This window comes from Somniosus microcephalus, chromosome 16, assembly GCF_052327205.1.
Source record: "Somniosus microcephalus isolate GS21.2 chromosome 16, FLI_Smic_1.0, whole genome shotgun sequence".
NCBI classification, from domain to species: Eukaryota; Metazoa; Chordata; class Chondrichthyes; order Squaliformes; family Somniosidae; genus Somniosus; species Somniosus microcephalus.
Window position 1 is genome coordinate 102,284,704 of NC_141002.1, and position 24,987 is coordinate 102,309,690.

Sequence of the window (24,987 nt, forward strand, 5' to 3'; positions counted from 1 at the left end):
TCCTAACTCGCACCGAGTCCCGTTCACCCATCACCCCGTGCTCACTGCCCCGTGTCCTAACTCGCACCGAGTCCCATTCACCCATCACCCCCTGTGCTCACCGCCCCGTGTCTTAACTCGCAGAGTCCCATTCACCCATCACCCCCTGTGCTCACTGCCCCGTGTCCTAACTCACACCCAGTCCCGTTCACCCATCACCCCCTGTGCTCACTGCCCCGTGTCCTAACTCACACCCAGTCCTGTTCACCCATCACCCCCTGTGCTCACTGCCCCGTGTCCTAACTCGCACCGAGTCCCATTCACCCATCACCCCCTGTGCTCACCGCCCCGTGTCTTAACTCGCACTGAGTCCCGTTCACCCATCACCCCCTGTGCTCACTGCCCCGTGTCCTAACTCACACCCAGTCCCATTCATCCATCGCCCCCTGTGCTCGCTGACCTACATTGTCTCCCGGTCCAGCAAAGCCTCGATTTAAAAATTCTTATCCTTGTTTTCAAATCTCTCCCTGGTCTCTCCCCTCACTATCTCTGTAACCACCTCCAGCCCCACAACCCTCCGAGAACTCTGCGCTTCTCTAATTATGGCCTCTTGAGCATCCTGGATTTTAATCGCTCCACTATTGGCAGCCGTGCCTTCAGCTGCCAAGGCCCTAAGCTCTGGAATTCCCTCCTTATACATCTCTCCCTTCCTTTAAAACGCTCCTTTAAAACCTACCTCTTTGACCAAACTTTTGGTCATCTGCCCTAATTTCTCCTTATGTGGCTCGGTGTCAAATTTTGCTTTAGAATGCTTCTGTAAAGCGCCTTGGGACATTTTACTACGTTAAAGGCGCTATATAAAGTTGTTTTTGTTGTTGAGTGGCTTGAAATATATTTTAAAAAGTGTTGCCTCGTTTTGCCAATTTCTGTGAGATGGCTGGAAGCAGAGTTGAGTCTACAGTGACAGCCGTTGTGTCGGAAGGTTGTCGGTTCAAGCCCCACCTCATGAGACTTAAGTGCAAAAATCCAGGCTGACACACCTGTGCAGCGCTGAGGGAGTGCTGCACTGTCGGAGGTGCCGTCTTTTGGATGAGACATTAAACCGAGGCCCCGTCTGCTCTCTCGGGTGGGTATAAAAGATCCAACAGCATTATTTCAAAGAAGAGCAGGGGAGTTCTCCCCGGTGTCCTGGGGCCAATATTTATCCCTCAACCAACATAACAAAAACAGATGATCTGGTCATTATCACATTGCTGCTTGTGGGAGCTTGCTGTGCGCAAATTGGCTGCCGCATTTTCCTACATTACAACAGTGACTACACTTCAAAAGTATTTCATTGGTTGTAAAGCGCTTTGGGACGTCCAGTGGTCATGAAAGGTGCTATAAAAATGCAAGTTCTTTATCAATGTCAAGTTCATAACCTGAAGCTGGTTTTTGGGCTGTTTGCATTGAATCCGGCTAATGAAAATGAATGTCCCGGCTCCCTTGCAGGTAGTTGATGTTTGGTCGACTGACATTGTGTTGCCTTGGATGTTCCCGATGTTGGCAAACTCAGAATTCCAATCAATTGGGGACATTCCCAACATCTGGTGCAGATGTGAAGCCAGGAAATTCAACGACCCTTGTCTGCCAGAAACAAAATCAGTCGGCTAGTTCAGCAATGAGCATTTGTGTCCTGTCACTTCAGATAAATAGCGGCAGCTGTGTATTTCAAAAGCCGGGAAACCCATCACCTTTTCAATTATTGATTGCCAACTAACGCGTCAGGCCATGTAATTAAAAAAGAAATGAACACAAGTAGCAACCTTTGCTAAGCAACACTTTGGGATAAATACTTCTGAGTTAGAGCACAGTGTGCAGTAGCGTCATGGTTATGTTACTGGACTAGTAATCCAAGGAGAGAGAGAGAGAGAGAGAAAGAAATACTTACTTGCATTTCTATAGCACCTTTCACAAACTTAGGCCATCCCAAAGCGCTTTACAGCCAATGATGTACTTTTTGAAGTGGAGTCACTGTTGTAATGTAGGAAACGCGGCAGCCAATTTGCGCACAGCAAGCTCCCACAAACAGCAATGTGATAATGACCAGATAATCTCTTTTAGTGATGTTGGTTAAGGGATAAATATTGGCCCCAGGACACCAGGGAGAACTCCCCTGCGAAATAGCACCATGGGATCTTTTACATCCACCTGAGAGGGCAGGCAGGGGATCAATTCACTGTCCCATTCGAAAGACGGCACCTCCGACAGTGCAGCACTCCCTCAGTACCACACTGGGAATGCCAGCCTGGATTTAGCGTTTAAGCCTCTGGAAGTGGGACTTGAACCAATAACCCTCTGATGAGGTGAGAGTGCCACCCACTGAGTCACGGTGGCATCGGGTACAGCATTGTAGTGGTTATGTTACTGGACTAGTAATCCAAAGAAGATCTTTTCAGGACAACTCTTGACTGGGCAATAAACGCTGTCCTTGCCAGTGATGCCCACATCTGGAAAGTGAAATTAAAAAATGGACCATTGGGCAGGAGCACGCCTAACTCACAGTCCAACTGTGACTGGTAAATCGGAGCGGGCGGGGGAATTGGGCGTGTCGACCTGAAGACTCGGATGTTCAAGCTGCACTCCCCATCAGGTGAACCTACACACTGGGAGTGTTAACCCATTGCCCCTTGTCAGCCGTGGCTCAGTGGGCAGCACTCTCGTCTCTGAGTCAGAAGGGTTGTGGGTTCAAGTCCCACTCCAGAGACTCGAGCCCAAAAAGCTAGGCTGACACTCCAGTGCAGTGCTGAGGGAGGTGCTGCACTGTCGGAGGTGCCGCCTTTCGGATGAGGCGTTAAACCGAGGCCACCCTTCTGCCCTCTTGGGTGGACGTAAAAGATCCCACGGCACCTATTTCGAGGAAGAGCAGGGGAGTTCTCCCCGGTGTCCTTGGGGCCAATATTTATCCCTCAATCAACATCACTAAAAAGCAGGTGATCCGGTCATTATCACATTGCTGTTTGTGGGAGCTTGCTGTGCGCAAATTGGCTGCCGCGTTTCCCACATTACAACAGTGACTACACTTCAAAAAGTACTTAATTGGCTGTAAAGTGCTTTGGGTTGTCCTGTGGTCGTGAAAGGTGCTATAGAAATGCAATTCTTTCTTTTTTTAGTGTAAATCAAGATCTTGCCGGTCCTACATTAGAAAAATGAACGTTGGCTGGATCATAGGGAACAACCAAGCAACTTTAACTAGCACATGGCCAATTAATTATTCTTAACGGAGAGTCCTGTAAGTCAACAGCAGAGATGCATTTATGTATATGGCCATAAATGAAAGTCTGAGCGATGCTAAGCTGCTTTAGAGCCTAGTTTCTGGCTCGAGCTGATAATCAGATTTCCCCGTTCAAAGACGAAACTCCCTAACAATACCAGCCTCTGTCTGTGGTCTACGATAGTGCTAATTAGAAAGAGCAGATCTCAATGATTTAAAAAAAAAGTTCTGTTGTTCTGGTCAGTGTTTGGGGATTGAACCTGGTTACTGTCGAGCCTGATTTTGCCAGCCCATGAAAAAAACCCAACAAAATAACCGTCATCTGATGTGCAAGTAAAACATCGTTCAAGGCAGGATGGGAAATGATATTAAGATGGATTGCACCTGTAATTCCTCGTTCTCACTGAGTGAAACGTACAGTGCTGTGTAAATCCATTAGTGCTTGGAGTGTTAAACAGCCTGCGTTACATTCCTTACCCAACACGCGAGAGATACTAAAAGAAAATACTGCGGATGCTGGAAATCTGAAATAAAAACAGAAAATGTTGGAGATACTCAGCAGGTCAGGCAGCATCCGTGGAGAGAGAAACAGAGTTAACGTTTCAGGTCAAGAGTTCTGACAAAAGGTCATCGACCTGAAACGTTAACTCTGTTTCTCTCTCCACAGATGCTGCCTGACCTGCTGAGTTTCTCCAGCATTTTCTGTTTCTATTACGCGAGAGATACTGATACCATCATTACTACCACGACTAGTGCTACTTCTAGTATTACCACTACCAATAATTTCCTTTCCGTCAGCTCAGCAGCAACGATGGGACCAAATTAAGTCACTCCGCTGTTGTCTGTTCTGAACCAGTCGGGCTGCCTCAGTCACCGGTATCTCTTTCTGTGACAAGTCACACTTGACATTGTCTATCTGGCGTTTACTTGGTCTTCCTGGGCTTCTTGCTCTGTGTCCCTCTGTACGCAGGGCCAGGACAGGTATTCTAGCTCTTTCCGTCTTCAAACGTGCCCCAAACCATCGCAGTCGTCTTTCTTGGATCGCCTGTTGTTTCTTGTCCAAGCTGTGTGCTTATTATGATCATTCATCATTCTTTGCAACCTCGACACTCCCAATATCCCTCTCGACCAACTCATCTCTGCTGTTAATATCTTTTGTTCGTCAACTTTTCTTGTGTTTCAGCACTCAGGTCCCTATAATAATTTCGGCTTAACTCTCGTTTCATAAACGCTTTTTCCATTGACTTTGGGTATCAGTTTCTGTAACAGGCAGCCAATCCTGGCAAAAGAACCGGAGGGGGAGATGAGCAGGTATATTGTTTTCACGCAGCGAGTTGTTGTGATCTGGAACACGCTGCCTGAAAGGGCGGTGGAAGCAGATTCAACAGCAACTTTCAAAAAGGACTTGGATAAATAGTTGAAAAGGAGAAATTTGCAGGGCTACGGGGAAAAGGCAGGGGAGTGGGGCTAATTTAGAGAGCTCTTTCAAAGAGTACAATGGGCCGAATGGCCTCCTTCTGTGCTGTCTGATTCTATGACTGGACCTAGTACAGTGAGCTGGCTTGATCAAACAAGCCTCAGTTTACAGGTGCCACAGATCTTGCTAAGCCGCAAGTGAATGCCCTTTCACAAAAGAAGGAAGTGTCACTCATTCAGAAAAATTATTACAGTTAAATATTTGCTCAGTCTTGTTGTGGCTGTCGGACGCTGTGTTGCCTTATTTAGGGCCAAAACGTTTGCATAAATTCAAAAGGCAGTCACTTAGGCTGCTGCCCTGCGTGATGCACTGCACATTCTATCAAGTGTCAATATTTGCTGTTCTGGTAGCCTCACTGTCGAGCTGCTATAAGGAAAAGGTCACGTCTGATATTAAGTAATGTTCTGGCTGAAAGCAGAACTTCAAGTAGGTCTTGGAGTGGAGGCTAAGAGGGGCGCACTCTGTCATAGGTTGCACACCGCATCCTGATAGTCAGGCGAAATGGAGCAGATGGCACTGGCTACTCTGATCCATCTCTGCTTCAAACCAGTCAAGTGGACTCTTCCTGCCCATTTCTTTTGAGCAACGCTGCAGCTTGTGTAGAGTTCTCCCAGGGCTTTCTGTCTCCGCTGTAACTTACCCCGGAACACTTAATGCCATTGCTGGATGTGCTTTGTCTCACTTGTTCGAACGAGCCAGGCCCCGGGAGGTGTGCGGGCTGAAAAAATACCCGCTGGTGAGACACCACAGTGATAACCTGGGTGATGTCTGTGCGTGACACAAGATCGGCCGGGTGGAAATTCATCTTGGGCGGTCGAGCAAAACAAGGAATTACGTAGAGCGCACAACACAGAAACAGGCCATTCGGCCCAACTGGTCTATGCTGGTATTTATGCTCCACACGAGCCTCCTCCCACCATTTCTGCACCTTCTCCAGTGCCTCTACATCCTTTTTATAATAGAGACCAGAATTGTTCACAGTACTCCAAGTGAGGTCTAACCAAGGTTCTATACAAGTTTAACATAACTTCTCTGCTTTTCAATTCTATCCCCCTAGAAATGAGCCCCAGTGCTTTGCTTACATTTTGTATTGGCTTTGTTACTTTATCTCACTCTATCAACATATCCTTCTATTCCTTTCTCCCTCATGTGTTTATCCAGCTTCCCCTTAAATGTATCTATGCAATTCACCTCAACCACTCCCTATGGTAGCGAGTTCCACATTCTCACCACTCTCTGGGTAAAGAAGTTTCTCCTGAATTCCCGATTGGATTTATTAGTTACTACCGTAGTTACTTACCCCAGAGGGCTGTGAATGATGAGTATATTCAAGGCTGAGATCGATAGATTTTTGGACTCTAGGGGAATCAAGGGATATGGGGATTGGGCGGGAAAGTGGAGTTGAGGTTGATGATCAGCCATGATCTTATTGAATGGCGGAGCAGGCTCGAGGGGCCGTGTGGCGGAGCGGGCTCGAGGGGCCGTGTGGCGGAGCGGGCTCGAGGGGCCGTGTGGCGGAGCGGGCTCGAGGGGCCGTGTGGCGGAGCGGGCTCGAGGGGCCGTGTGGCGGAGCGGGCTCGAGGGGCCGTGTGGCGGAGCGGGCTCGAGGGGCCGTGTGGCGGAGCGGGCTCGAGGGGCCGTGTGGCGGAGCGGGCTCGAGGGGCCGTGTGGCGGAGCAGGCTCGAGGGTCCGTGTGGCGGAGCAGGCTCGAGGGGCCGAATGGCGGAGCAGGCTCGAGGGTCATGTGGTGGAGCAGGCTCGAGGGGCCGAATGGCCGACTCCTGCTCCTATTTCTTATGTTCTTATGTTTGTGTCCTCTTATTTTGGTCTCGCCCACAAGTTGAAACATCTTCTCTATGTCTACCCTATCCAAACCCGTCATCATTTTAAAGATCTCTATTCGGTCACCCCTCAGCCGCCTTCTTTCTAGAGAAAAGAGCCCCAGCCTGTTCGATCTTTCCTGATAGTTATAACCTCCCAGTTCTGGTATTATTCTAGTAAGCCATTTTTGCACCTTCTCCAGTGCCCCATATCCTTTTTATAATATAGAAACCAGAACTGTGCACAGTGCTCCAAGTGTGGCCCAACCAAGGTTCTATACAAGTTTAACATAAATTCTCTGCTTTTCAATTCTATCCCTCTGGAAATGAACCCCAGTGCTTGCTTTGCACTTTGTATTGGCTTTGTTAACTTGCGTTGCTACTTTTAGTGATTTGTGAATGTGTAATCCTAAATCCCTTTCCTCCTCTACCCTATTCAGACTCTTATTTTACAAGGAGTATGAAGCCTCCTTATTCTTCGTACCAAATGCACCACTTCACACTGATCTATATTGAAATGATATTGCCATTTACACATGCATTCTGCAAGTTTATTAACGGGCGCTAGCCTTGGAAAAGAAACTCAGGCGGGGAGTATAACAGGTCGCCAATTCACCATCACCCGTTCCGCGCTGGCACCAAAGATACATTTCTATCCCAGTGTCTCACGATGTCAACCAGCTTGTGAAGTACTTTCTGCACCAATAACCAACATAGAAATGATGCGATGATTTTCTTGTATCCCATGAAGGTCAGGGAACACTCCAAAGTGATGAGCTGTGGTTACCTGGCCAAGCCTACTACGCTCCTCCAAGTCTGGCTTCCCCTATTTCCTTCATTGCCCAGCATTGGCAGCTGTACCTTAGGAACGTAGGAACATAGGAACAGGAGGAGGCCATTTAGCCCCTCGAGTCTGTTCCGCCATTCAGTGAGATCATGGCTGATCTGCGACCTAAATCCATATACCCGCCTTTGGCCCATATCCCTTAATACCTTTGCTTAACAAAAAGCTATCAATCTCCGATTTAAAATTAACAATTGATCTAGCATCAATTGCCAAGGCCCTAAGCTCTGGAATTCCCTCCCTACACCTCTCCGCCTCTCTCTCCTCCTTAAAACCTACCTCTTTGACCAAGCTTTTGGTCATCTGTCCTAATATCTCCTTAAGTGGCTCCGTGTCAGGATTTGTTTGGTGACACGCCTGTGAAGCACCTGGGGGCATTTTACTATGTTAAAGGCGCTATATAAATGCAGGTTGTTGTTGTTGTTTACCAATCGGCCCAACCAGTCCATGTCGGCATTTACCCTCCATCCACCCTGGTCTTTATTGTGAAAACAAATCCACAAAATCCTAGTTAGTGGTACATATAATATAATGACAGTCTGAAAAATTGTGTGACACAATTTGTGTCTATAGCATTGCCTCCCGGTGCACTTCCTGTCTACAAGCCCTTACTTCCTGTTGTCACATTTTTTTCACATACTTTTGCGGCCAGATTATCAATTCATATGTCCCTATTTCCTGAGTCAGAAGGTCGTGGGTTCAACCCCCACCCCAGAGACCATGAGCACATAAAGCAGGCCGACACGCCCAATGCGGCTCTGAGGGGAGTGCAGGAATGTCGGAGGTGCCAACTTTCGGATGAGACGTTAAACCGAGGCCCTGTCTGCTCTCTCAGGTGGATTTGAAGATCCTGTGGCCACCATTTCAAAGAAGAGCAGGAGGAGTTCCTCCCGGTGTCCTGGCCAATATTTATCCCTCAACCAACATCACTAAAAACTGATTATCTGATCATTTATTTAACTGCTGTTTGTGGGAGCTTGCTGTGCGCAAATTGGCTGCCGCGTTTCCTACTGTCTGTGTGGAGTTTGCACATTCTCCCCGTGTTTGCGTGGGTTTTCTCCGGGTGCTCCGGTTTCCTCCCACAGTCCAAAGATGTGCGGGTTAGGTTGATTGGCTATGATAAATTGACCCTTAGTGTTAGGGGGATTAAATACGTGGGGTTACAGGGATAGGGTGGGATATGTGTTGGTGTAGGGGTTACGGGGATCGGGTGGGATATGTGTCGGTGCAGGCTCGATGGGCCGAAATGGCCTCTATCTGCACTGTGGGGTTTCTGTGATTCTGTGATTACAACAGTGACTACACTTCAAAAGTACTTCATTGGCTGTGAAGCGCTTTGGGATGTCCTGGGGTTGTGAAAGGTGCTATAGAAACGCAAGTCTTTCTTTTATTGTATGTGATGTGGTTTGGAATGTTTCTACGAGATGTGATAAGATGCTGTATAAATGTAAGTTCTTTTCTTTTGCCATTCTCACCTCGATGTTCACTTGGACTTTGAGCCACCAACACAATTTTAGTCAAGTATTAACTGTCAGTTATGATGAGATACTCAAAACCGTTAAGTGGTTGCAGTTTCTGCAATGCTTTTTAAAAAAACTACCAGTTGATTTTTTACCTCCCACTGTTAATAACAAGCACCTTCTGTTTACGAAAAGTAAATTCAATCACTGATGGGCTTCATACAGTTTCAGAATATACAGGAAACACAGAAGGTTAGCATGCAGCAATTAGGAAGGCAAATGTTATGTTGGCCTTTATTGCAAGGGGGTTGGAGTATAAGAGTAAGGAAGTCTTACTACAATTGTACAGGACTTTGGTGAGACCACATCTGGAGTACTGGGCACAGTTTTGGTCTCCTTATCTGAGGAAGGATAAACTGGCCTTAGAGGCGGTGCAACGAAGGTTCACTAGATTGATCCCTGGGATGAGAGGGTTGTCCTATGAGGAGAGATTGTGTAGATTGGGCCGATACTCACTGGAGTTTAGAAGAATGAGAGGTGATTTCATTAAAACATATAAGATTCTGAGGGGGATTGACAGGGTAGATGCTGAGAGGATGTTTCCCCTGGCTGGAGAGTCTAGAACTAGGGGGCATAGTCTCAGGATAAGGGGTCGGCCATTTAAGACTGAGATAAGGAGGAATTTATTCACTCAGAGGGTTGTGAATCTTTGCAAATCTCTACCTCAAAGGGCTGTGGATGCTGAATCGTTGAGTATATTCAAGGCTGAGATCGATAGATTTTTGCACTCTAGGGGAATCGAGGGATATGGGGATCGGTTGGGAAAGAGGAGTTAAGGTCGAAGATCAGCCATGATCTTATTGAATGGCGGAGCAGGCTTGAGGGGCCGTATGGCCGACTCCTGCTCCGAATTCTTATGTTCTTACTCCCTATCTGAAAATATGCTTCATTGTTTTTTGAACGGTGCGGATTATGTTGGATGACACGTGGAATATCGACACCTCAGTTGGCATTATAATCTTGTTGTTGTTGTTGTTGTTGTTGTTGCTGTCTGTGTCAGCCTATCCTTCAGCCGGATTCAACCAGGCCTTCACAACCATGCCCCAGATATATCGCTCACATGAATACTTCACCCGGCACTCTGCAGTCGTCGTGGGGCCTCAACTCCAGGTCCCGAACTCTCCATGCGGGCCCTTCGAACGCGAAGCCGTGTGCTCCCCCCAGAGACGTCTGGAAAACTACAGGTAACCCGAGGTTTGGCAGCAACAGACGCCTGTTACTAATTTCTGATGCGCGCAGACAATGTAGGCAATGCAAACATAGAAAAATAATCAGGTGCTTTGTGTGAAAGCTCAGGCATCTCAAGGTGCTACACAACCTCAAGTCAAATGTGTATCTATCACTAACATGACCAAGCACTTGCATTAGGACACAAGAGCTGTTCAAAATTATGAAGGGCTTTGATAGAGTACAACAACAACAGTGACAACTTGTATTTATATAGCGCCTTTAACGTAGTAAAACGTCCCAAGGCGCTTCACAGGAGCATGATCAAACAAAATTTGACACCGAGCCACATAAGGCGATATACGAGCAGGAAAGAGGAGTGCTTTAAGGAGCGTCTTAAAGGAGGAGAGAGAGGTAGAGAGGCGGAGAGGTTTAGGGAGAGAATTTCAGAGCTTAGGGCCCAGGCAGCTGAAGGCACGGCCACCAATGGTGGAGTGATTGTAGATAGGGAGAAACTGTTTCCACTGACAGGAGGGTGGGTAACCAGAGGACACAGGTTTAAAACAATTGAAAAAAAAGCCAGCGAGGAGATGAGGAGAATTGGTTGTATGCAGCGAGTTGTTGTGATCTGGAATGCGCTGCCTGAAAGGGCGGTGGAAGCAGATTCAATAGTAACTTTCAAAAGGGAATTGGATAAATACTTGATGAGGGAAAAATTTTCAGGGCTCTGGGGAAAGAGCAGGGGGAGTGGGACTAATCGGAGAGCTCTTTCAAAGAGCCGGCACAGGCACGATGGGCCGAATTGCCTCTTTCTGTGCTGTAAGATTCTCTGATTCAGTTGTAAACGAATACAATAAAGTGAATCTTATTTATTAAACTGTTAAACAGCACCTGTACGATAGGAACCTTGTTCAAACAATGAATTGGTCCAAAACTCGTCTGGCTAAATGATTGCATTGGTGAAGTATGTTGGTACAATCTCTAGTGGAATGCCAGGCATTCTGTCAGCTGCCATTCACTATAGCTGCTACCTGGCATTGCATGAACATTACCGCAGCCTTAAAACTAATTACTCGCCATATGGTGGCTGGTGTAGCTACATCCGTGGCCAAAGAAATGGGCTGGTTAATTTCTTTGGGCAGTTTACATAGCTACGACTCTCTTGACACATGCCATTCAAGCCCTTGCTGAATAACAGATGGGACAAGGATGGGAATTGTACAGGATCACCGCACCAATCTGCCCCCAGCACCGTCCCTTTATCCTTCAGGACGACTCTGGTCACATGGTGTGTGTGGAAACAACAAGCAGGGATTTGTGCGCGGAGGATTTGCCGATTCTTTCATAAAAGGCCGAGCACAATTTCGACGGCTCCGGTTATTTGTCGAAAGGATCAGGGTTTTCCAGTGAAAGGAGGGGCAGGGGGCAACGGGAGAGGAGGGGGTGGGTGGGGGGGGGGTGGTGATTGGGCTTTTTTTTGCCTAACAGCGATGCTCAGATCATTGTTTGTTGGGAAGTTGTTGGGGCAATGGGGGAAGGGTAGAGGGTTGCTGTGGGCGGGGTGGGTGGCGGGGGCGCGAGAGGTAGGGGAATGTCATAGAATGCCCTGGGTCGTCTTACATTGCTGTAGAATTCGGAATTAACCCTTGCAAGTGCAAGGCAAAGTCCTCGTGCCAACGATTAATAACGGCAGCATCCGGCTCCATTAGATCTGTTGCTTTGGCCCCGTGTGTGTCGATAATTAAAGTTCCTCAATGCCTTGTTAGGCAGCCAGATTAGACTTTGTGCCAGAATGCGATTCCTTTTTTTTTGCTTCTTCCAAAAGCACCCCTGTTCTGTTTTTAGTTCAAAACATCTGGTCAGTGTGTCTTGGAGATGACCCTCACCCCAGACCCTTGTGTTACTTCTCGAGGACCCCTTCATTGTGTTCTCCCAACAATGCCTGTCGTTAAAGGAGCCCAGCATGCCAATATGCCAACCCCCCCCGCCCCCAACCCCTCCATCAGAATAGAAGACCACTTCTGATTGGAGACCGGGGAGTGTCGCACACCATTGATATTGATGACACGAGAGATGAATGAGAGAAGGGCGGCTTTCTGCCCAGCCGCTGTGAGACGCATAGAAAACGCCCTGACCCAGATTCTCTCGCTGTATTTAAACAATGCCACACCAGCCACGCAGCAACATGTTGCGAAGGAGAAATGCTTCCTTCACACTGTTTGCTTGACGACTTTGCATTTGGCAGGGCGGCAGTACATCATTCTGTTAGCTACGGGAGCCTTCAGAAGGGCTGGCTGTCCAATTCTGAAACAATGGTCACAATGCAGATGAATTGATCATAAAGAAAATCGTTCAAAGAAGCATTTAAACTACACGGGTAGAAAGACATTGCACACATTGGGAAAGTGTGACAGCATCACCAGATTAGTGAGTCGACATCTCTATATTAAATCTTTGAACCATGTAGAAATTCTCTTGCCTCTGCTGGGTGCGTTCCTGAAGAAAACATTTCAAATCAGCACTGAAGAATTGTTTGTTTTAGTAATATCGTTGTACCGAGAGAATGGGGCAAACTGTGAACAATCCCGCACTGAGAGAATCTCTTCTGAACTTCTAATGATCCTTTAGTACAGATCTATTAAAGTGCTGGCGCTAGAAATTCGGGAGCGTCCATTTTTGGGGGGTGGGTTTCTCCCCGCTCCCCCTCACCACAAATGGTGGGGTCCGAGGAGCCCCAGATACTGAGCCTCATTGTCCCAGATATGGGTGATGGGCTCCCACAACCCACAACCCTCTCTCTCTCTCGGACAAGCAGAGTTTTGTCGTACATCTGGTTTCTCGAGCACGTCAAATAATATTTGATAACCCGTTCATGCAGGATCTTTGACTGCAGGGGGCATCGCCTCCTGCTACGCAAGTCACGTCGGATTGTAAATACAGCTGCCTTCATCATTTAATCAAACGGTAATAAACACTGATTACCTCCGCCCTGATTACACAGGATTGTACGGCACAGAAACAGGCCATTCGGCCCAACCAGTCCATGCCGGCATTTATGCTCCACTCGCACCTCCTCCCGTCTTTCCTCATCTAACTCTATCAGCGTAACCCTCTATTCCCTTCTCCCTCATTTGCTTGTCTAGCCTCCCCTTAAATGCATCTATACTATTCGCCTCAACCACTCCCCGTGGTAGCGAGTTCCACATTCTCACCACTCTCTGGGTAAAGAAGTTTCTTCTGAATTCCCTATTGGATTTCTTGGTGACTATCTTATATTGATGGCCTCTAGTTTTGCTCTTCCCCACAAGTGGAAACACTCTGTATCCACTTGATCAAAACCTTTCATAATTTTAAAGACCTCCATTAGGCCCCCCTCATTTATATTTACCCCTCATTTTACACTTGTCACTTTGAGTTTAACAATAAGCCTTGCTTGTTGAATAACTCCAGCTGTTCTCGTCCTTACTCCGTTAAACTACACACAACTCTTGAACAGAGTTCCTAGAACTGGCCGTCTGAAAGCCTCCCAAAGTAATTTGTTCTCATATCTTCACCACTCTTCCCTTGGAAACCTCTCCTCCTCAATGACCTTCCTCACCGACCTTCCTCAACGACCTTCCTCAACGACCCTCCTCGCCGACCCTCCTCGCCGACCCTCCTCGCCGACCCTCCTCGCCGACCCTCCTCGCCGACCCTCCTCGCCGACCCTCCTCGCCGACCCTCCTCGCCGACCCTCCTCGCCGACCCTCCTCGCCGACCCTCCTCGCCGACCCTCCTCGCCGACCCTCCTCGCCGACCCTCCTCGCCGACCCTCCTCAACGACCCTCCTCAACGACCCTCCTCAACGACCCTCCTCAACGACCCTCCTCAACGACCCTCCTCACCAACCCTCCTCACCGACCTTCCTCAATGACCTTCCTCAACGACCCTCCTCAACGACCTTCCTCAACGACCCTCCTCAACGACCTTCCTCAACGACCCTCCTCAACGACTTTCCTCAATGACCCTCCTCAACGACCTTCCTCAACGACCCTCAACGACTTTCCTCAACGACCCTCCTCACCGACCTTCCTCAATGACCCTCCTCACCGACCTTCCTCAATGACCTTCCTCAACGACCTTCCTCACCGACCTTCCTCAATGACCTTCATCAACGACCCTCCTCAACGACCCTCCTCAACGACCCTCCTCAACGACCTTCCTCACCGACCCTCCTCACCGACCTTCCTCAACGACCTTCTTCAATGACCTTCCTCAGTCACCTGTCTGAATGGCTTCATTGGCTGGTTATCATTTTCTGTCTGCACTCTCGGGAGCCGCAAGCCTACATTTCGTTGTACTGCGCTTGTGCACTAACAATGACAATAAAAGTTGATTTGATTTGATTTGATTCGCGGGCCGATTAGCCCTTCCAGGGCTGTGACCATCTTTACACCAGTCGACGGGGGGGAGGAGGCGGCGGGTTAGTCCTATACGGCGGAAGGGTTTCATGGGCTCCCACAACCCTTACGATGAAGGGAGGGTCACCTGCACCCAGCGGACGCGAGGATCCCGCTGAATGTCAACCCGGAATTCTGAGCCGGAGCTCTGGTCTCCGCTCGCCGGGACAGTCGGGAGCGGGTTCGAACCCTGCACCTTCCGACTCGGAGGTGGGAATGCTATGATTGAGCCAAAGGCTTGTCCCTCCCCAAAGTGGCGATGATATGCCTTTAATTTGAGCAAGAGAGCTGCCCCCCCCCACCAACTACAATAAACAACATTACAATATTCAAAAGTTCACATTGAATTAAACAATGTTAAAAGAGATTTAAAAAAACCTGCGCTGAAGGACTTTTTTTTATTAGTTCCTGGGATGTGGGCGTCACTGGCAAGGCCGGCATTTATTGCCCATCCCTAATTGCCCCTCGAGAAGGTGGTGGTGAGCTGCCTTCTTGAACCGCTGCAGTCCGTGTGGTGAAGGTGCTCCCACAGTGCTGTTAGGGAGGGAGTTCCAGGATTTTGACCCAGCGACGATGAAGGAACGGCGATATACTTCCAAGTCAGGATGGTGTGTGACTTGGAGGGGAACTTGGAGCTGGTGGTGTTCCCATGCGCCTGCTGCCCTTGTCCTTCTAGGTGGAAGAGGTCACGGGTTTGGGAGGAGCTGCCAAAGAAGCCTTGGCGAGTTGCTGCAGTGCATCTTGTAGATGGTACACACTGCAGACATGGTGCACCGGTGGTGGAGGGAGTGAATGTTTAAGGTGGTGGATGGGGTGCCAATCAAACTTAAAATCGAGGTGTCGACGAAGCCTGAATGGGAGAAGGTAGAATAGTTTTGGACCTGATGAAAGCTGCTATTGAATGGAGAGCTCGTAATGCAAAGTTTTAGTTTGCAGTGTTGAATTCAGCGCAGCCTACCCATTCCAGCTTTGTGTCTTCGTAATATCAGGGTCCAAAACTCTGCTACCTGTCTCCTAACTCGAACCACTCCCGTTCACCCAACACCCGCTGTGCTCGCTGACCTACATTGGCTCCTAGTTAAGCAACACCTTGATTTTAACAATCTCATCCTTGTTTTCAAATCCCTCTATGGCCTCACCCCCCCCATCCTATCTCTGTAACCTCCTCCAGCCCCACAACCCTCCGAGATCTCTGCGCTCCTCCAATTCTGGCCTCTTGAGCATCCTCGATTTTCATCGCCCCACCATTGGTGGCCGTGCCTTCAGCTGCCGGGGCCCTAAGACCTGGAATTCCCTCCCTAAACCTTTCTTACTCTCTACCTCTCTTTTCTCCTTTAAGACGCTCCTTAAAACTTACCTCTTTGACCAAGCTTTTGGTCACCTGTCCTAATATCTCCTTATGTGGCTCAGTGTCAAATTTTGTCTTAAAATACTCCTGTGAAGCGCCTTGGGACGTTTTACTACGTTAAAGGCGCTATATAAATACAAGTTGCTGTTGTTGTTGTCTCATCTCTTTGTTGGTGAGCTCTGAGCTCACAGTGCTTTCATCATTGTGTTTATATTTCACTCACCCAGTGTATCCCAGGCATCGATTCGCAGCCCAATCGATTTGTCTCTCATCGTTGAAACCCAGCCCAACGGCCCTGCCCAAATCATCTCCACCAAGCGAGGCATCCTTCGAGGAAGATGAGGAGAAGCATGAAGATGTAGAGAGGGAGACAGGACTTGGAACTGGCGAGCAGAACCCAACTGAAGAGTTGGAGGCAAATGAAGAATGTGGAAGCTCTCGGATCATTTGGAGTGATGCTGATCTGGATGACCTAGAGCTGGATGAGGTGGACAGACTACGAGAGAGCATTAGTCCCCTTCTATCAGCAACGGATGGCACTTTATCGGACTGCAGCAGACACACTTTGAGTGTGTGCAGCCAGGGTACTGAGTTCAGCTTTGACAGAGACACCAACCAGACAGGTAAGGTTATTGTTGGGGTCATCACTCGTTACTTAAGTGTCTTGAGACTACTGCCCGTTTTGCAGAGTGGCTATTAAGCTTCACACGGATTGACCCGAGAGGATTCAGGAGGCCGTGAAAGTCAAGGTCGCTATGCAACGTGGGCCCTGAATTTCGACGGGGATCTCCTGATCTCCTGCCATAACGTCGGCAGGAGATTGGCAGAACTCCTGGTGAAATTCCTGGGAAAACGTTTGTTTACTCCGATTCTCTGCCGGGGTTCCACCGATTCCCCCATCGGAGAAGCCCCGTGGAATTCTCGAGCGCTGGAGTGTAAAGAAAGAAAGAAAGATGCACATTTGAGCCCATAAACCAGGCTGACACCCCCATTGCCAGTACTGAGGGAGCACTGCACTGTCAGATGAGACGTTAAACCGAGGCCCCATTTGCCCTTTCAGGTGGACGTAAAAGAACCCATGGCCACTATTTCAAAGACGAGCAGGGGAGTTCTCCTCCCGGGCCAAATTTATCCCTCAACCAATATCCATAAAACAGATTATGTTGTCATTATCACATTGCTGTTTGTGGGACCTTGCTGTACGTAAATTGGCTGCCGCGTTTCCTACATTACAACAGTGACCACACTTCAAAAGCAATGCTACCTTTAATTTTTTTTTGGGTGTGAGGTCCCTTTTTTACGGACTGTGCGGCCCATTCAGATTCCCGCGCATACGTGTTTTTTTCTATTTAAAAGCGGGTACACTGGCTATGAGGGAGCTCCAGACAGCAGTGCGGCCACGCAGTTTGACGGGAACATCCTTCAAAAGAGCTTGATTGGCTGTAAAGCGCTTTGGGATGTCCTGAAGTTGTGAAAGGCGCTATAGAAATGCAAGTTCTTTCTTTCCTCAGTAGAAGCCCTGATTGTTTCCTTTGTCACACTCTGCTCTTTTTTGTGTCAGCCATGGCTCAGTGGGTAGCACACTCGCCTCTGAGTCAGAAGGTTCTGGGTTCATAGTCCCACTCCAGAGACTTGAGCGCACATAAAAATCTAGGCTGACACCCCAGTGCAGTGCTGAGGGAGCGCCGCACTGTCGGAGGGGCAGTACTGAGGGAGCGCCGCACTGTCGGAGGGGCAGTACTGAGGGAGCGCCGCACTGTCGGAGGGGCAGTACTGAGGGAGCGCCGCACTGTCGGAGGGGCAGTACTGAGGGAGCGCCGCACTGTCGGAGGGGCAGTACTGAGGGAGTGCCGCACTGTCGGAGGGGCAGTACTGAGGGAGTGCCGCACTGTCGGAGGGGCAGTACTGAGGGAGTGCCGCACTGTCGGAGGGGCAGTACTGAGGGAGTGCCGCACTGTCGGAGGGGCAGTACTGAGGGAGTGCTGCACTGTCGGAGGGGCAGTACTGAGGGAGTGCCGCACTGTCGGAGGGGCAGTACTGAGGGAGCGCCGCACTGTCGGAGAGTCAGTACTGAGGGAGCGCCGCACTGTTGGAGGGTCAGTACTGAGGGAGCGCCGCACTGTCGGAGGGGCAGTACTGAGGGCTCGCCGCACTGTCGGAGGGGCAGTACTGAGGGAGTGCTGCACTGTCGGAGGTGCCGTCTTTCAGATGAGACGTTAAACCGAGGCACCATCTGCTCTCTCAGGTGGACATAAAAGATCCCACGGCACTATTTCAAAGAAGAGCGGGGGGCGTTATCCCCAGTGTCCTGGGCCAATATTTATCCCTCAATCAACATCACTAAAACAGATTATCTGGCCATTATCACATTGCTGTTTGTGGGAGCTTGCTGTGCGCAAATTGCCTGCCGCCTTTCCCACATTACAACAGTGACTACACTTCAAAAATGTACTTCATTGACTGTAACGCGTTTTGAGACGTCCGGGGGTCGTGAAAGGTGCTATATAAAGGCAAGTCTTTCTTTCTTTTTTTTTTAACGTTTCTTTTCCATCCAGTAGAAATGTGGGACAGTCTATCCACCTCGGGAGCTGCCAGCAGCACTGATCTCTCCCAACTCCGCTGCTCATCCCTCTCCTGGAACAGCAGAGATTCCGAAGACTCCGAGCTGAACGCCGGCAGCAGCCGTACCCATTCCGGCAGAATCCGCCTCCGCCATGGCTCTCCGTCGGTGGCCAGCAGTCTCTACCACAGCGTGGTGAACGGCGATCTCAGTGTGTCCGGTTGCCATAGCGCCGGTGACCCGCTCCAAGTATCGTCCTCGGCGGTGATTGGCTCCCCCACGGAGAGGACACCTTCGTTTGTAGAAATCTGGCATGACCGAGTCCTCAAACACTGGCCTGTTCTCCCACCCATCTCACCACAGAGAGGTCAATGCACTGCTCATTTCATTCTTGCCAGATGGCTTGTTCACATGCTCCCTGATTGTCTATATTTCAATGCTGGATCTCATCGACTGCTGTGAGGGATTATTAGCTTGCATCTGAAAGTCAATGGGGTTCATTTTTGACTTTGCGCAACAGTGTAATAGGGTTATTATCTCAGAATAAGGGGTCGGCCATTTAGGACTGAGATGAGGAGAAATTTCTTCACTCAGAGGGTTGTGAATCTTTGCAATTCTCTACCCCAGAGGGCTGTGGAGGCTCAGTCGTTGAGTATATTCAAGACAGAGATCGATAGATTTTTGGACTCTCGGGGAATCAAGGGATATGGGGATCGGGCAGGAAAATGGAGTTGGAGTCGAAGATCAGCCATGATCTTATTGAATGGCGGAGCAGGCTCGAGGGGCCGTATGGCTGACTCCTGCTCCTATTTCTTATGTTCTTATGCAAAACGGGTGACAGCGAGTCGGCAGCCCATTTTCCATCTCTCCCGACTGACTTCACTGGAAATACAAAATGGGGAACAGATGTAAACAGGGGCTGCTGACTCGCTATCGCGCAAAGTCAAGATCTACCCCAGAGTGCCTGCAGATACAGGAGAATGTGACTGAGGTGTACTTGTTTGAGTCTGAACATCTGGACATCATAACTAAGTGTCTCACTGACAACCGGGATTGTTTGCATCGAGACATTTCTGTTTATTTGTATGGACGAGGGTTTTCTAACGTCACATCACATGTTGTCTTTTTATGACGCTGAATAACTACGGTTGGCGATTGTTGCCTGTCATTCTCGGAGGTAACTGTTCCATTTCTCAAGTATCTTTCTCAATGTTCCCTGTAATTTTTTTTTTGCTGCACGGTCCCTTTAACAGGCTGCGCGGCCCATTCAAATTTTCGCACGTGCGCGGTTTCCTGCATCGAAAACCCGCTGAGCGGCCTGCGCAGGACCTCCGGACCGCTGCGTGGCTGCGCAGCTTAGTGGGAACGTTGATCTTTCCGTTTCCCGTGCTCGTATCTTCTTCTGTACGTCACGTATGACGGGTACGGTAGTGCAGTGGTGATGTTACTGGACAAGTAATCAGAGGCCTGGACTAGTAATCCAGAGAACAAAAGCTCAAATCCCACCTTGAGAATTTGAATTCATTTTAAAAGGCTGGTATCGGTAAAATCATAGAAATTTACGGCACAGGAGGAGGCCATTCGGCCCATCGTGTCTGCGCCGGCCGACAAAGAGCTCTCCAGCTAATCCCACTTTCCCGCTCTTGGTCCGTAGCCCTGTAGGTTACGGCACTTCAAGTGCATATCCAAGTACTTTTTAAATGTGATGAGGGTCTCTGCCTCTACCTCCCTTTCAGGCAGTGAGTTCCAGACCCCCACCACCCTCTGGGTGAAAAAAGTTCTCCTCAACACCCCTCTAATCCTTCTACCAATTACTTTAAATCTGTGCCCCTTGGTTATTGACTCCTCTGCTAAGGGAAATAGGTCCTTTCTACCCACTCTATCCAGGGCCCCTCATCATTTTATACACCTCAATTAAGTCTCCCCTCAGCCTCCTCTTTTCCAAAGAAAACAACTCCAGTCTATCCAATCTTTCCTATAGAAGTGACCGTGAAGCTGTCGGATTGCTGTAAAAACCCAACTGGCTCACTAATGTCCCCATAGGGAAGGAAACCCGTCGTCCTTGCCCGGTCTGGGCTTCTTCTATATGTGACTCCAGACCCACACCAACATGGTTGACTCTTAACTGCCCTCTGACGTGAACTAGCAAGCCATTCAGTTCTATCAAAACCTCTACCAATGGCTCAAGAAGGCGGCTCACCACTACCTTCTCATATAAACATAGAAACATAGAAGATAGGAGCAGGAGTAGGCCATTTGGCCCCTCAAGCCTGTTCCGCCATTCAATGAGATCATGGCTGATCATCCAAATTCAGTACCCTGTCCCTGCCTTCTCCCCATATCCCTTGATCCCTTTAGCCTTAAGAAATATATCTAACTCCTTCTTGAATATATTTAATGAATTGGCCTCAACTGCCTTGTGTGGTAGAGAATTCCACAGGTTCACCACTCTCTGGGTGAAGAAATTCCTCATCTCAGTCCTAAATGGCTTACCCCTTATCCTTAGACTGTGACCCCTGGTTCTGGACTCCTCGCCATTGGGAACATCCTTCCTGCATCTAGTCTGTCTAGTCCTGTTAGAATTTTATAAGTTTCAATGAGATCCCCTCTCATTCTTCTAAACTCCAGCGAATATAAGCCTAATCGACCCAATCTCTCTTCATACGTCATTCCTGCCATCCCAGGTATCAGTCTGGTGAATCTTCGCTGCATTCCCTCCATGGCAAGAACATCCTTCCTCAGATAAGGCGACCAAAACTGCACACAATTCTCAAGGTGTGGTCTCACCAAGGCCCTGTACAACTGCAGCAAGACATCCTTGCTCCTGCACTTGAATCCTCTTGCTATGAAGGCCAACATACCATTTGCCTTCTTAACCGCCTTCAGCGACTGGTGCACAAGGACACCCAGGTCTCGTTGCACTTCCCCTTTTCCCAATCTATTGCCGTTCAGATAATAATCTGTCTTCCTGTTTTTGCCACCAAAGTGGATAACCTCGCATTTATCCACATTGGACAGATGCATGACAAATGCAGTATAATCACCCAACCTGTCCAAATCATACTGGAGTTTCTCTGCATCCTCCTCACAGCATACACGCCCACCCAGTTTTGTGTCGTCTGCAAACTTGGAGATATTACATCTAGTTCACTCGTCTAGATCATTTATATATATATGGTGAATAGTTGGGGTCCTAGCACCGATCCCTGCGGTACCCCACTAGTCACTGCCTTCCACTTGGAAAAAGACCCGTTTATTCCAACTCTTTGCTTCCTGTCTGCCAACCAGTTCTCTTTCCAAGACAGTACCTTACCCCCAATCCCATGTGCTTTAACTTTGCACGCTAATTCTCAGGACAACTCGGGACGGGCACTAAATGCCGGCCTTGCCAGTGATGCCCACATCCCGAGAATGAATAAAAAAACATAAACAATCTCAGGTACACATTTACATACACGTATCTGTAATCGCTCCTATTAATTGCAATTAAAAATGGAAGAGCTTATTGAGTCTGTTCCAATTGCTCAACAATTGTGTACTATTGCTTATTGATTATCACCGATTGATTCACAAATCTCAACAACCTTGCCTACTCCACAAAGAATGAAACTGAAAACTAGTTGATTTCGGAGAGGGATATTGCAACTCCAAAAACATTTGAGATTGTAATGTGTTCCCTACATTATCAGGGCTGGAATACAGAGGGGAGGAAGTGATGCTTCAGCTGGTCAGAGTCTTGGTCAGACCCCGCCTGGAGTGACCGCGTTCAGTTCTGGGCCCCGCCCCTCAGGAAGGATATCTCGGCCTTGGAGGGGGAGCAGCGCAGATTCACCAGAATGATACCGGGGCTAAAAGGGTTAAATTATGAGGACAGGTTGCACAGACTGGGCTTGTGTTCCCTTGAGTTTAGACGGTTGAGGGGTGATCGGATCGAGTGTTTAAAATGTTAAAAGGATTTGCTAGGGTTGATAGAGAGAAACTATTTCCTTGGGTGGGGGGAGTCCAGAACAAGGGGGCAGAACCTTAAAATTAGAGCCAGGCCGTTCAGGGGTGATGTCAGGAAGCACTTCTTCACACAAAGGGTGGTGGAAATCTGGAACTCTCTCCCCCAAAATGCTGTGGGTGCTGGGGGTCAATTGGAGCTTTCATGACTGAGATCGGTAGATTTTTGTTGGGTGAGGGTATCGAGGGAGACGGAACAAAGTGAGTAAATGGGGTTGAGGTAGAGATCAGCCATGATGTGATTGAATGGCGGAACAGGCTCGAGGGGCTGAATGTCCTCCTCCTGTTCCTATGTTCCTCGTTTATATTTAACCGGAAGACGAGGGATTCTTGGAAACTCCTCTTTTCCTCACCCTGGCTGCATGACTTAAAGGGACATCATCCTCATGAAGAGGAATGTGGTAGATTTTTACCTGTCCCTTGCAAGCACGAGACACAATGACATAAATTATGTTGATGCAAACCTCCGTGCGACTGTGTCACGGTGAGAATAACGCTGCCCGGTTCTTTATCTCCGTCCTGGAATGATTTGCTGAACGCCTTTTGGGAAAAATTGCTACCCTTTCAATTTTTAATCTTGCCCATTTCACCCCTTATGCTCCTGGAGCCTCCAACTCCCACATAATAAAATGGGATAGCGCTATTGTGAAGCGTTTCTGTCAAGAAAACCCAAGGGCGTAAAACTAGAATCATGGAATGATACAGCACAGAAGGAGGCCATTCGGCCCATCGTGCCTGTGCCGGCTCTTTCAAAGAGCTCTCCAATTAGTCCCACTCCCCCCTGCTCTTTCCCCACAGCCCAGCAAATTTTTCCACTTCAAGTATTTATCCAATTCCCTTTTGAAAATTACTATTGAATCTGCTTCCACCGCCCTTTCAGGCAGCACATTCCAGATCACAACAACTCGCTGCGTTAAAAAATTCTCCTCACCTCCTCACTGGCTTTTATTCCCAATTATTTGAAATCTGTGTCCTCTGGTTATCGACCCTCCTGCCAGTGGAAACAGTTTTTCCTATCTGGAATCGCTCCATCATTGGCGGCCGTGCCTTCAGCTGCCTAGGCCCTAAGCTCAGGAATTCTCTCCCTAAACCTCTCCACCTCTATAACTCTCCTCCTTTAAGATGCTCCTTAAAACCTACCTCTTTCCTGTCCTAATATCTCCATATGTGGCTTGGTGTCAAATTTTGTTTGATAATCGCTCCTGTGAAGCACCTTGGGACGTTTTACTACGTTAAAGGTGCTATATAAATACAAGTTATTGTACCCGTAATAATTTTGAACACCTCTTGTGTCGTAATGTAAGCGCTCGGTCATGTGAGTGCTAGATACATATTTGACTTCAGGTTGTGTAGTATCTTAAGATGCAGAGGGTGGTGGGGGTCTGGAACTCACTGCCTGAAAGGGTGGTAGAGGCAAAAACCCTCATCACATTTAAAAAGTACTTGGATAAGCACTTGAAGTGCGGTAACCTACAGGGCTACGGACCAAGAGCTGGAAAGTGGGATTGGGCTGGAGAGCTCTTTTTCGGCCGGCTCAGACACGATGGGCCGAATGGCCTCCTTGTGTGACATACATTCCTATGATTCTATGGGGGAAAAATTGGGTTGGTTAGCGCCTCTCGTTAGCGCTAATGGGGCACAAATCCCCTAGCGCCTGGGCGCGGCGCCGCTAACGCCTCCCGTGAAATTCAGCGGGAGGTTAGCGGCGGCAGTAGCCGTCATCGCCGTGCGCAGCGCCCCGGCCGCATACTTCCCTTGTAACCCCTGACCTATCGCCGGACGATATGTCCGACAGGATCAGGGGGCGTTTTTGCAGCCGCGGCGGTGCTACTTAAAGGGCAGGTGTCGGGCGGCCATTTTTATTTTGGCCGACTGCCAGCACCTGCCCCCTTTCACTTTTGTATGCGGGGTGCTGGCCGCGATCGCTCAGCCCGGCATTCCTCTTCCGTGCCGGGCTGTTTTCCCGGCACCCCTGCTCCCCGGTGGTCCGGCAGGGCCCCGGTGCACGCAGCGCTAGGCCCCTCCCCTTTAATCAGGGGAGGGAGGCCGGCAATGATGCTTTCCAGTAGCGCCCTGCCTCCTGCTTGGGGCGCGACTACTGAATTTACGGCGGGGGGGGCGGTAACTTTTTCAGGGCGCTAAAATTAGCATCCCAAAATGGGCGCCACCCAATTTTCCCCCCTATGATTCTGTGCCTGTGCTTTCACATAAGGCACCTGATTAGCCTACTATGTTTACGTTCACTGCATTGTCTATGCTTGTCAGAAATTAGTAACAGACGTGTGTTGCTCCCTTCTCAGTCTGCCCTGGCCCTGATTAGCCTTTCAGATGGATAATTCCATTGTAGCTGGCTCAGGGACCAAACAATTGCTATTTGACCCATTTTAACCCTTTTGAGCATCATCTTCAAAGTGCTACTGTCCTTGACAATGAAGGAGACCTTCCCATTGTCCCGCTCTTCCATCGCTATTCTAGGGCCAAGTCAACTGGCTTTCTAAATGGCTAGAGGACGAGACAAAGTGGCTTGCTGTTTCCGAATGACTTCACTTGAACTTCCCTTTCACTGTTTGTCGTGTTT

General features: G+C 48.8%; 1 protein-coding gene across 1 annotated transcript in view; it reads left to right on the forward strand.

Annotated features, from left to right (window-relative positions):
• The window catches only part of LOC147106440 (uncharacterized), a 219,894-nt gene that overhangs the window by 47,585 nt on the left and 147,322 nt on the right, over window positions 1-24,987 (forward strand). Inside the window, exons 3-5 of the mRNA XM_086009598.1 lie at window positions 9,894-10,077; window positions 16,075-16,470; window positions 18,403-18,774. Of these exons, the coding sequence (XP_085865724.1) occupies window positions 9,894-10,077; window positions 16,075-16,470; window positions 18,403-18,774 (952 nt within the window). The remainder of the gene's footprint in view (window positions 1-9,893; window positions 10,078-16,074; window positions 16,471-18,402; window positions 18,775-24,987) is intronic.